Source organism: Varroa destructor, unplaced genomic scaffold (assembly GCF_002443255.2).
Source record: "Varroa destructor unplaced genomic scaffold, Vdes_3.0 BEIS01000003.1, whole genome shotgun sequence".
Lineage (NCBI taxonomy): Eukaryota > Metazoa > Arthropoda > Arachnida > Mesostigmata > Varroidae > Varroa > Varroa destructor.
In genome coordinates, this window is record NW_019211456.1 from 1,489,869 (window position 1) to 1,503,574 (window position 13,706).

At 43.0% G+C, this 13,706-nt stretch overlaps 1 protein-coding gene and 1 long non-coding RNA gene across 3 annotated transcripts in view; one reads left to right on the plus strand and one right to left on the minus strand.

Moving 5' to 3' along the window:
* Positions 1–10,634, plus strand: part of LOC111247336 (uncharacterized) — a 35,791-nt gene extending 25,157 nt beyond the window's left edge. Inside the window, exons 4-5 of the mRNA XM_022798133.2 lie at positions 4,482–4,758; positions 5,565–10,634. Coding sequence (XP_022653868.1) covers positions 4,482–4,758; positions 5,565–8,743 — 3,456 coding nt within the window. The 3' untranslated portion in view covers positions 8,744–10,634. The remainder of the gene's footprint in view (positions 1–4,481; positions 4,759–5,564) is intronic.
* Positions 1–13,706, minus strand: part of LOC147756369 (uncharacterized) — a 55,416-nt gene that overhangs the window by 28,270 nt on the left and 13,440 nt on the right. The gene's annotated exons all lie outside the window — the stretch shown is intronic.

The window sequence follows — 13,706 nt, forward strand, 5'->3', positions numbered from 1 at the left end:
CTCGCCTTGAAGAGCAACTTTTTCATCACACCCTCATGGGATTTTATGAAACACGTCCTTAGAACGATATTCGAACGCACGTTATCGGTGGCCCTGCAAAGGCCGAGATGATCCCCGACGTGTCTAAAGCCTTTGAGCGCCTTAATCCAACTGCTATCGTACAGCCTACCGTAGATTCTCTAACAATAGATATTTTATTGATTTAATTTATATAATACCGGACCGTTACCAATACTTCCGCTAACCTGCTCATAACACTAAAAAGAAAGTTTATTTCTTCCTCTCTCTAAGTGTTTTGACACTGAATAATCATCTCTCCGCCCTCTCGCTTTAGGTAACCGTTCATTACAGTCTAGCCGCTTTATTTATATTTGCAGTATAATTTCTCTTGGCAACCCTACATCGCTCGTTTTCTTTCTAGGTGTCTGCGTGTAATTTTGGTTCTCTCCAAGCCTTTGATTTTTCTTTTCAAATTATGCTACGTGAACGGTTCTACTGTTTCTTTTCCTTGGGGTTTTCACACCATTATTTGCTACCATGAATCACATAACATTAGGAACAGGATGCTATATGCTGTATCAGAATCTTATTATGATGTGTTTTTGAACTGACCCCAGTCCGCGAATTAGCGAAAGCAAATAACAAAAAAACTATAACTTAAATCCTGTTTATTTGCCTGAAGCCATATAGGATCATGTTGTCGTTAATAGTTGCGCTATAATAAACAGTGCAATAACTATGACCCTTTATTCAATATACATGCTTTTGACCTGGCATGAAAGAAGCGGACTATTAGCCATTTACGTCAAATTTAAGACGCAATTTACCTATTGACAAATGAAGAACTTTGAAGGAAGAACTTGAATGAAGGATTATACACTATGTTTACACGATATTGAGAATAGTGAAGGAAGGTATCATTTCCGGTAATATCAATAGGTCCGTTATATTATTTTTAGCCTCAGAGTTCTGCAAATCTTACTCGAAGCTTCAATTCTCCGAATAGAAACTCACACACGCCATTAATCAGCGTAAATCATCTGTTCATCGTGGCTGCGCTTTAAAAAGCGTGTTGCCGTCAGCATCATCGACATCTATGTCTTGCCGTTGTTTCAAATATCGGTAGGTCTTGAATGAAAGAAAAGTTGGCCGCTGTTCTAGAAGACTACACAGTAGTGGTAAACGAATCGTGCAGCTTTGCTAGAGGTAATGTATAGACGTTTTTACTAACACAAAAGATAGTAAAAAGATATGCTTGTTTCTATTTGAAGCTTTGTAGGGCAGTGTAAGGCCCTTCTCCTCCTACTGCACAGGTGAACGGACGAATGATGGCCGCCGTCAACAAGGGGTGGCCCATGCAATGGGCAATTCTTTTTTGGCTCTTATAATACATAGAAAAATGAATTTTCCTCCTAAGACACAGCCTGCACAACCGTCCATGGTGCGTGTATTGTACTGCTTACTTACACTTCTACCAATGCGAATCCAAAACAATAATACAAATAAGGCGAAGCATTCTACCGGAACTCAACTCGGCTGATGGAAAAGAAGATAGCACCTATTTAAGTCTCAGGTTGACCACACATTAGACGAAGATACAGCAGCAGCCGCATCAGACGCAATTGTCAAATATTACGTGTGCTATGACTGCCAGAGATACAGGACTAAACATTGAAACGTTGTCATCTTATATATAACGTGCTGGATAGAATGCACAGGCTGATGATCATCGTAATGCCAATGATAGCAATACTGAGTGACAATGTAGTTACCGCGCCTTCACGACACGCCGGGCACAGCCGCACCAAACAACTTCTCCACAACAATGTACGTCATCTTCGCCGCATAAGCTGGCTCGGTTTAGACGTAGGTATGCATTAGCTGTCTTAACTCATAGAAAAACACAGTCTATTTCAACATGGATGAAACAGACCACTTTGTAATAATGCATCCATATGATTGAAATATCTATGCTGTTGGCGTCGCGCTACACTTATGCGTTAGGTCGGAGGCATGGCCTGTAGCGAAGACTGCCCTTGTTTCGCCTCGCAGAAGGAGCGGCGAGGTACATCGTTCTCTTGTAAATAGAAGGATTCGGAACTACACAGTTTGGCTTTTGTCGAAAGTAAGTTCGAACTTTAATATAGCTCAGGCTTTCAATCGTATACATGCTCTCGTATCACTGTATAACGAAATGTGCATTTGACTGATCGATTGAGGTGCCCATGTTTTTTTTGTTAAGAACTGTCCCTCAAATCAATCGATCGATCAGGTTATCAGCAGATGTCACTTCGAGATGCTGATATTTATTCGTATTTATTTTTACACATAACTGCCCGAAATTTATAAAGCTCTATTTATATATGTACACCAGCAATAACTTAATCTGATAGTCACTATAACGGTTAAAGAAGCGGCGATAATCATCCCATAACAACAGCATCAACGAGAAAAAGGCACCGCGTGCAAAGCATTGTGGCCGTTGTTACAAAAAATCCGCCAAGATATAGCCTATATCGGTCGGATACAAGTCATCGAAAAAGACCGATTTCAGAATGAACCCTAGAATTGAACAGATGGACAAGCATCACCCGTGGTGATAAATCTATTAACGACAGGGATAGATATGACTTCTTTTGTTTAAGCTGATGCGTTCCCAGATGCGGTACATGCGTCATGTCCTTTGGCCACAGCCATTATTTTATATTCTGAAGTGAAAGAAGGTAGGGAAGTAACAATGGCTAAAGCAACAGCCGCCGACGACAATTACGAGAAGACGACCAAATATATGAACTAGTAGAATTATTTATTATAATAATTGCACGTATACTGGGGCCACTAGTGCCCTTGTAATACGGTGGACCAGACAACGACACTGAAATGAAACGGAGACAAAATCACAGCAACATACATTGTAAGAGTAGCCTCGAAACTCTGATGAGCCCTGTATTCGGTCCATCCATTTTCTCTGTTCTGTATTATGTTTCTTATCAAAAATAATTGTTGGCCATCACTTTTTTAGACTGCTTATATGAAGTACATATTTTTTGTGATTAAAAAGCAAATTGCTTTGTTACTAAAAAGCAGACCACCTTCATTCCTACTCCCTACACATTGAAACTTACTTTTCGATGATACTCACAGCCCAAAGAGAATTCAATGGCGGAGTAATTTTCGCTCCTTTATTTGATGACTTAAGGCCTCAGTTATACAATGTTATTAAGTCAATAAGTCTAGTCTAGAATGATGGTTCGCATTGCGAAGCTTAAACTAACTCTCCTTAATTTTCCAAGGGAGGATTCGACGGTCGAAAAAAACGTTTCCTTCGATTGCATCTTCGGGACTTCTATTGTCAAGTATCCGTTCGATTGCACCTTCTTTAGCCCCATTCTATCACCCCTCGCTTACATGACTGCGTTCCGTTAAATTAATTCTCCCATTCTTTTTTTATAAGCACTCATATTTTAAACAGTTATCGTCGAACTGCTAAAGTTAGTATTTTTGCAATTTTTCTGTCTACCTGTTCCGTCAGGGCCTGTTACAAGAGCATGTTGATTGAATTAAAATTTAGAAATTCTGTCACTGGTACCTTTGTAAGGTTTAGAACCTCTTAGAGCCCATGCTGTTGCAATAAACAGTACAGTTCCTATGATTTAGTAACAGTCGGTTTTTGAATACATTATGGGTACATTTTTACGGGTTACTAGGCAATATATAGTCAATTTTAATAGGGCATTAAGTCGTTACAAGCTGATCCGGCTGTCTCAGCAGTTTCTCAGCAGCCTACCATTTGTGTCTCCATATGTAATTTCTTTCACTCTATGGTTTCTCGGAGAGGGATATGCCGGATAACGGGATATGCTTGGCCTATATAGTGATTTAAGCTGTGCAACGTGTAACACACCATACACATTTCTAACTGTCTTGGAGTCAATTCACGAAAAAATAATTTTTTACTCAATTCCCGATTTTTTTTTTGTAAAATGAGTAGTAATTTTAGAACACGGTACATGTGAAATGCCAATATTGGCCGATAGGGCCCTTAGACTCCAAGCTCTGCCTACGTGAAAAGCCTTCTCGATTTCGGCAACGCGCTCTCGTCCTCCGGGTCATCTCTTCGATGGTATTTACACTACAAGCTCCGTTCTTGAAGCGGTTGGTGATTCATGTACTTTGCTTTCGCTTAAGGCCTTTTTACCTAGTGTCTTCGCTGAATTTCTACAACGTTGTGGCCTTCGAGAAACAAAAACTTGATCACTAAACGTTGATTTTCGAGACTAAAACATGTAATTGCTTCCGAACTCATTTCGTCTAAGGTATTTTCAATCAGTTTTCACTTACAAGATTAAAGTGTTCACCAGCCACATTCCGTCTGCTAACGGCGCGTAGTTCAAAAGTTATTCAGTATCAAGGTTTATCGGATTTATCCGTAACAGCCTAGTAGAATCGACTGACAAAGTGATTTTTTCATATTTCAACAGAAAATTGTTAGGAACCGGCCAGAAACACTTCCTGCTGCCTCTGCACCATCACCTGTAAATGGTGATAACTACAATTTTGGCTATGAAATCGGAGATGGAGATAAGTCGCACAAGTTTCACAAAGAAGTTGGCGATGGAAACGGACGAAAAATTGGCTCTTACGGATTCACTGATGCCGACGGCCGCCAGCGCGTTGTCCAATACGTTGCTGATGAAAATGGGTTTCGTGTACAAATCAAAACGAACGAACCCGGTACTAACTCGCATCAGACTGCAGGTAAATTATTGAATTAGGCGTGAGAAGAGATCATTCGTACAAGTTTCTTATAGCGGTAATGCAACAGCTTGCTTATTAATTGAATAGATAGCACGGAAGCGATTTGAGCGTAGACACATGTTGACCTTTCAGCAGAGTGATAGTTCCTAGATAACGTCTGCTTACTGGAAAATAATAGATTAAGCAACAGCCTTTAACCACCAAAATTTATAGGCGCAAGTTAAAATGAGTGCGTTCAGCAAAGTTTCTATATAGTCCATCTCTGATCCTTAGTCATATTTTCCAACACTGAGTATGGACGTTCACTTTCCTGAATACTCACGAGACATATTTTTGGTTAAGTTCGATCATGGATATACTCGAAGGTAATAATCAATGAATGCCCCTCACAATCACAACGCAATCAAGACGATCAAAAGAGAGGTTATTATTATTTTATAAAATTGTCCCTTTTGCGCCGAAGGCAGTACTACGTTTCTAACTTCTAAACTATCATCTATGTTATGTTTGATATTTCATCGCTAATGTTAGCTTTGAACTAACTGTTACTTATGTGCTCTGATAAAGCACTAATCTGAGCTCTCAAGTAGCCAGCCACCAAGTGATGCAACAGGGATAACTTTAATATGAAAGTATTCCACAGGCAAATAAACAATCAAAACACATACTAGATTAGATGCTTTGATTTGCAGCCATAATTAAGTTATTAGGACTCATTCAAAAAACATTGTTAGAGGTTGATGAAATTCAATTGATATTCGCCATGAATTAAATCAAACCTGTCACAATTTTCATTTTGTTTGCAGCTTCACTTGTGCAAAAACGGCCAACGATCGTACTCCTCGATGACAAGGATTCGCCTATGACTCTTCCTGTCAAGACTTCAGTGAAGCTACGCGAGCCTTCAGTGAAGCTTAAGGGCTCTCTGTTTACAGCGTCGTCCTTTCATGCACCTGTGTTACCGAACGGCCCGGTGAGGATGTATGAAACAGGAAAATCAGTTTACTTTTCAAGCCCGGCTTCTCAAAGTATTGAGTACAAGCCACATCCAAAGGCTATTCAGATCGGGCCTCTTCTTAATATAATCGGAACTCCAATCACAATGCCGATGCAAAGCCCGATTCTTCCTTTGGGGCCAGTGAAGGTGGCACGCTATGATCCAACAGGACCTTTGGTGGTACCACTGAAGTATCAAGCACCCATCCCGATTCCTAACAACTACCTGGAACAAACACCTTTAACTGTCGTACAGCACTCTTCGCCAACCTTCGAACCGCTGCGAATTAGCTCCACTAAGAAGCAGTCCGAAGGTCACCCGTCAATAATCCGCAAAGAGAACTTTCAAGCTAATTCCCCCAAATTTGACCCCTCAAAATTTAACATTCTTTCTTCTATGTATCAAACTACGCTTCTACCAAATGGTCCAAAAATGTATGATGGGCCTGTACATGCATACGTTCGAGCACCTCTTAAAAGCCCGCCGCCCAATCGATTGATTTATGATGATCCACCGAAAAAGTCACTGCCACGAAGAAAAGTCCTTCGCAAAAAAAAACTAAACCTAAACTCTGATGAAGGTCTCCAGACCACGGAAAACGGACTGGAATTAAGTCAGACCATTCGTGATCAATCTACTGTTTTTTACGTACCTGCAGAACACGCTCCTCCCGTAAGGCGAAGATTGGCGAAACCAATCTTTAAAAAGAAGCGCCAGCCTCTTCAGCATGGCGATGGAACACCGGCAAGGGAACTTAACTCACCACTCACTGGTTCTAAACCTGTTGTATACGACGATCCAGTTGGTGATCTTAAACCAGTGCCGCTATTCGAAGGCTCGTCAGTTACTGGGTTTCTACCCCCACCAGGAAAGCTGGCTGGTCCTTCTGAAGCCTACAAGCTAGTTCGGCCACCAAAAACTGCATCTCCAGAGCCTAGCCCTCTTAGCCAACCGGTGGTGCATTCCGTAGTGGCAGTCCAGGCTTCCCTTCATGACCAAGCTACGCCTGTAGCTCCGCCACGTCGGACGCCAACTGCTGTTGTTGTCCATAAGCCCACCCCTCAATTATCACCAAGTGGTTCTCAGACTGGTTTAATAGGTCAGAGTTACCCGTCAGCGCCGTCTCATTTACAACCTAAACCTCTTTACCAAACACGTCTTAAACAGCCCGCAACGCCTCAGTTTCAATCCGTTCTTCAAGCAACTCCAGGCACGGAAACCCTGAAGATTCCCTTATATCCCAAGCTGACTGAGATTGAACGGGCTGCGGCATTGAAGCTTGCTCAGCAACCGCTTCATATCCAACTACCTTTGAAAGAGGTGCCATTGCAAGCAATCGATCAGCAGAGGCGTCCGGAGTTAAAAATCGTGCCTCAACAGCGAGAATTTCCTCGACACCACGTAGAACCTGAAACTATTCACGACGCACCAGCACCTAACCTTGGATATTATCGCCAGTCAGAACCCGTACAGTTTCCTCAAGCTAGCTCTCCTTCAGGTCTTCCGCAAACTCCTTTGCAAGAATATTTCGCTAAGCAAGCGCCAACATTTCTCCAAAATCAAGAGGCAATCGTTAGCAAATTCACCAATACAGCTCTGACTGTCCCAGCGCCACGTTTTGAACAGTACAAGACTACGGAGGCTAGTTTTAAACATGCCGAGGCCAACGTACATCATCAGCCCCAACATGACCGCCACCACCAAGCGCCACTTTATACGAGACCCCCGCAAGTATCGCAACAACTCCCTAGCGGCCATGCAGCATTTATTCCTACACAGTTAGCTTCGCAGCATTTACATAGCCAGTCAGCGCTTCAAATTGCAGCTCGCGTACATCCTAGACCCCATATCGCTTACCATCAAGGAACATCCCCAGACAACATCCAGGGACCCTCGCCTCAAGCTTCACTGTCTCCAGAAACGTTTAATGATCCTCCAACTGCGGTCCCTCCCCCTTCGCTGCAACCCTTTTCCCTAACCAATCAAGGACCAGGCGTCTTCCAAGAGCCACAAACTCTTCAGGATGCGCCACCTTCCAATCATCAACAGCGTTCTCCTTCTATCGTTCCACCTTCGCAGCCACCACATATTCACACCACTCCAGAGCGCTATGCGAAATCTCCTCAAATTCCGCAATCGCCATTTCCAGCAGCTCCAGTTTCCTCTACACAACATGCACCCTCACATCCATCGCAACACCTTCCTTCGCAGGTTCTTCCCCCACACTACCAACAGCCACCTGTGGCCACGTTTCAGCCACAGCATCAGACTCAACAGCACCCACCCACTCAGTTACTTCAAACAACCCCGCAGCACCTGTCGGCTCCGCAGCAGGTTGCAAGAGCCCATGGCCTACAAGAGGAACATTCGCAGACGCTACAGACACCGCTGACTCAACAATTGTCGCATACTTCTTTACAGCATTTGCAAGGCGGTGCGCCGAGCTTGCAGCATTTACTTCCACCCAACTTGCAGCAACCTCTACAGGCCCTGAACATTGGCTCTCAACAACACCTGCTAACCCATGGTCGATCATCGCAATACCAAGTTCTCGCCCAACCTATTCCGCAGCATATCGAAACGCGTTCGCCTCCCCAGTTTCGGTCTATCCCACAAACTCAATTGTTTCATTCAACCCCTTCACCATCAGCGGTGTCGCAACTCGGACCACATGTAATTCGGTCGACCCAGTTGCAACATCAACCAGCTCAACTTCTTCAGTCACAGCCCCTTCTTCACCCCCAGCTGCAGGAGCAGCCAGTGCAGTTCAGACCACTACCCCTGCACTTCGAAGCTCAGCAAGGGCACATCTCGCTACAGCCGCAGGCGTCTTCGCAAGAGGACGTCGTCAAGACGACGAATACGCAGGCTCTTCAAGCATCCGTGGGTGATTTTCAAGCTCAAACCTTTGTCGCTGAGCCATCACGAAGACCGAAATCGTTGGCAGATCATTCTCCATTCGAGTATATCAAAAAGTCTTCTAGATAGAATAAAATGCTGATGACCCTCATTCATGCTAATCAATTAATCGACAATTCAATCACACCTTTACACCATTTGCCATAGCCGTGGTATAATACTGCACCGCAGAAGGCAAATGTAATAGATACATAATAGATGGCGACAATGACCTAATACGAAGTCGACGACGCTAATAGACCTGCGACGTATAACGCTCATTAGGCTGAGGCCTCATTAACGAGCTAAATCTATCTATTATACAAATACCTACGTAGAACATCTATGTATAGTAGCTCTATAGATTAGATAAAATACAGAATGTCAATCAGGCCAAGAGCGCCTCCAGTTTTGCCTAACTTTTCACTTGTATTTACGAAACGTCAGATTTACTCTACTTCACAAGTATAGCTCTACCTTTTCTAGACCAGCTGAAGGACTGACCGCTAGATAAACTATTGAGGAAAAGGGTAAATACATTGGTTAATTAGGACACCGACCGTTCCATTTGTAACACTGCAAGTATACTAGCCGCTCGAAAATTATTTATTTACCAACGTTATGCGGCGACCATACAAACGGCTTTTTTGGTTTTTATGAAATTGTCACGCGATGGTCTGAGTGGTTTTCGACCAGCAGGGAGGTCAATGGCCGTCTGCTGCCATGCGATATCTAGTCCGGTTGCCGTTTATCGAACGATGAAGATACTACCATCTGACAAAGTATCACTCCTTGTTTCGACGAGCTGAACACCATAAGCATTGTCGTAAAGCGTTACAACTTTTTAGGGGTCCGCTGCCATGTGCATAACGCTTAGAATAGATCACGCTTCCGATCAAATCGTTCGTTGCTGAGGCGCTGATGGCACAACATCAGACTGCGTGTAGATATTCCCTTTTGACTAGCCAGCAGAAAGGTACAACCATTCCGAAGCCTTCAATGAGAGCTTAATTGCTGCTTTCCACCAGGCAGTCAGTCATCCTTTGAACGTGCCCCGATAGTCGGAACCCACAATGCCGATTAAGTGCCGATAATTTGTGATTTTGTCATCGATCGACGGCCAAGTAGCCGAACGGAGGGACACTAGGGAGTTAGTGAACTCGACACACCCATGCGATGACCGCCATTGTCAACGAACCCGTCTCTGGTTATCGACTATTATTACGTCCGGGTGACGCTCCTAATGGAGAGGTTATGCCTGAGCTAGGAACTTCATTGATCCATAAACGCCGAGAAATTCGGACCGCAGTGACATCATCGCCGATTACTTTAGGTGCTTTCAGGAAAAAAGCGAGGCGTTCGAACGAAGTTACATTGAGCGATCTGGAATATACAATGCGTGGAACGGTGGTGCCGAAATTCGCGTTCTAGGTAGATTCATAAGCCAGATAGATCTATTGGAACATGCTTTTATAGTCGTACAAGCCAGTAGCTGTCATCAGGTCCAGTACCGCACACAGTGACAACAATGGAAAACAAACATTTAAAAAAACATCCTTGGCCATGATGTGGTCATAATCGCTATTCATCGATCAACAGCGCCACTCAACATAAGCCTTAAACGCAACGCCTATGAACCATCAGCCTAAGTATATGCCACCTGCTTACGCCACACTGACCAATCAATCGAAAGCGTAACGGTACGTATGTTGGCGATGTCAACTGTCATCACTTCCTGTGAACCGTAGATGATTTGTCTGCTATCACTGCGGTGCGCGTTCGACAGTTACCCGTCCATCGTTTTCGAACACATTTTATCAACACTCTATACAGACAGGTCGGCAGACAATAGGACAGACGATGGTACACTTAATGATAAAGCATCTTTATGTACGATGGTATCAATGAAGAGTCTCAGCAGTGCCAACGGCTCATTCACATTTAAAGGTTAAATAAAGCGTATCTTGAATATATCTCTCAACGCCATGGTTTATTTAGTTCTCTCCTATCTCGTTTCGGCTTCGTGGGTGAACATTCTCCTCGAGCTGATTTTTCGGTTACTGAAAAGTTTTAACTATACTAAGTAAACAGATGCTTTGAGCAGCAAAAATGCTAATCGCAGTCGATAGTAGCAGAGACAATGCCATCAAATAAAGCTTAACTAGTAGTTAACTTACTTCCGATCTGCTTGGGACAATCGAACTTACACAAAGTTAAAGCTTGGAAGCGGTTCTCACTGAACAGTACCCTAGCTTAGCTTTAATCAATCGTATTCTACCGAGACCCCAATATGGCTTTTGTGCCCAGTACATGAGACGGCTTTTCGAGCCAACGCTTTCTTTCGAAACCGTAAACGAGCCAGCGCCACGTACATTTAGAACTAAAAGACTATTTCTCGCTTTATTTTTTTATGGAGTTGCCACTTGAGACCAGCAATCGTTTCGTTCAAATGTCCCTCTTATATATATATATATATATATACTTATATATATATGGCTCCCATGAGTAGAGGAACAGGTGTAGGTAGTATTATTGCGTTATAGTGAGAACGATCAGATGCGACCTTGAGCATGTAGAAGCAAGTTTTAATATATTCAAAAGCTTCCGTACAGAATCCAAGAACCATTATCGAACAAATTCACTTGACCCCCCGAAATTTATCGCCCCCCACGCCTAAACTCTCTGTTCTTGTAAGGTTCTGCTCACAGTAGTATACAGTAATTTCTCGTCTTGCCTTTCGTCCTTTTTTTACCTTTCCAACATGTATATATATATATATATATATGTATGTATATACATATATATGTTGAAAGCGAAGTGACAAAATAAATGTTACCGATTAAAAAAATCGTAAAAATGTTGATAAATACACCTATATATATATATATATATATATATATATATATATAGCTTGTATTTTACTGAGAACAGTGTTGATTATAAGCAGATAAATAAATATATCCGTAACTATATTGTTTGTTGTTTTTTATATTATGAAATCAAACATTCGTTCGAATTTGAAACAATGCTGAGTAATAATATTAACTAATATATTTATGCTTATTAGTACTATATTGATGCGCGGAACGTTCAAGCGGTGGCCATCAATAAGGGTCGAACCGAAGGATTTCGACAAAGGTGGTAAAGCTTTCGTCTAGCCCTTGAAGAGGGCTATACGCTAATAGCCCTAGCAAAAAATGGGTATGTGCGGAGCACTCGTAGATCGTTGAACCCATTTTTTTTTCTAATTCGGCATACTTCTCATTCAGTATGATGCGTTTGTAGTGTGGCGCCATGCTGCAGTATTGCTATGGATGAACTAGGTGGCTAGCTAGATGAGTAAAACGCTTACTCCCTCCTTTTGATATATTTATGCGCTGTTAAGGAAAGTGCCCTTTTATAGTACTGTCAATGTTATCGAGAAAACAAAATACCCATTAATAGCAATGCACAGTGTACATTTCATCTATAACTGTGTGATATTATCGTGCTGATCTGGGTAAGGCTTCTAGCGGTCCGGAGGCAGTGATCTTTCATGACGACAGCGGCATTATGTCACCGATGCCTGGCCTGTGGTACGCTACGTGTTCGGCCGATATAGAACAGGAAAACTAGCGACAAAAGCGACCATGGCAGACTAAACTGGAGGTATGACGGTGCCCATTGTGCTACTGTTTTAACTGTTGCCTGCAAAGACAACAGTCTGACATCTGCTTTCATAACCTTCTGCATGCATCAGCAGCACGTGCGGCATCGCCACAGGCCTTCTCCCCTTTCAAACGTCTTCTTCTTCGTGGCCGTTGTCGTCCTCTTGTTCCAAGAACATTATTATCCTCATCCTTATCGTCGTTCTATTGTTGTTACTGCACAGAAGATGACAATCTTGTTGTTTTTCGTTAAAATATTGTACTGTTATCATCAGAGTCTGTGTGGCGAATTGTTAATTACTAGCCTTGTCCAAATTATGATACCGCGTCAGCAAATATGTGTACCGTTTACACCGTTACTCGCTGGTTCCGCTCGCCGTCGTTCGGCCGCCACTGCTGCTGCTGTCGTAGTCATCATCATTGTCGCCATTGAAAGCTGCTGACCCGATGACCGACCCCTGATGTCGGCGGGGCCTCGGGATGAAATGTTGGCACTTCATCCCACTGCTGTTCGTCCAGCACAAGTGTAATGTAAGGGTAGAGGAAAGCGGGCGGCACAAACAGGAATTCATAGATGAAATGCGGCCGGGGATGCGACTACAACTCATGAAGCGTTGTATTGAGTTAAGGCTAGACCATATACACGTATACGTGGCTTGGCGGGTATCTGTCGAAGTTGGTGCGTTATGATGTGGATATTACTATATATGTTGAGCCTACATTCACCAAGGAGAAGGGATCTGGTACCGTCAACTGGCAGTTACGTAGCAACGCACGATTATTCTGTTCTTCTGTTTTTACGTTTGACGCCTGTGCGACGAGCGGTCGCCATGGTCCATCTCTGGCACTTGAACGTGGCAGACTACTTTAGATTAAAAGCGGCGTGCTAGGAGCTTCTTTGGTGGAATGTATTTTTATCGATCTTCTCTGTGCTACCGTAGCTTCTGTTTAAGGTTGCTTCCTTTAGCTCTGCTCACACACTGGCACTGGCATTTTCATGCTTAGCATATTATCGATCCTTAACTGCACGTAAAAAACACGGGTCTGTAAATTATCTAACTAACTAACTAAGCAGTAAAATGGTTTACGTATCCAATGGCTGGATGAGACGAAATCACTGACTGACTATGATTCCACCCAAGTGACGGAAGGTCACAGAGGGGATGTTGGCCTCACATCAGGAGATCTAAAACAGCGAGCTGCTAGCGCGAATATTATTTCGATGTATCTAGAAGAGGGCCAAAGAAGGTGTACCATGTCCCGCTGAGGGCATATGACTGGGTACAGGTTATGAATGCTGGCAGATCCCTAAATTTATTGCAGCACAGTTCTGTGCTGTGCTATATATCTACATGGTCTATCCTACAGTCCACGATTTCCCTGAGACACTTGTTACTGAATACAAA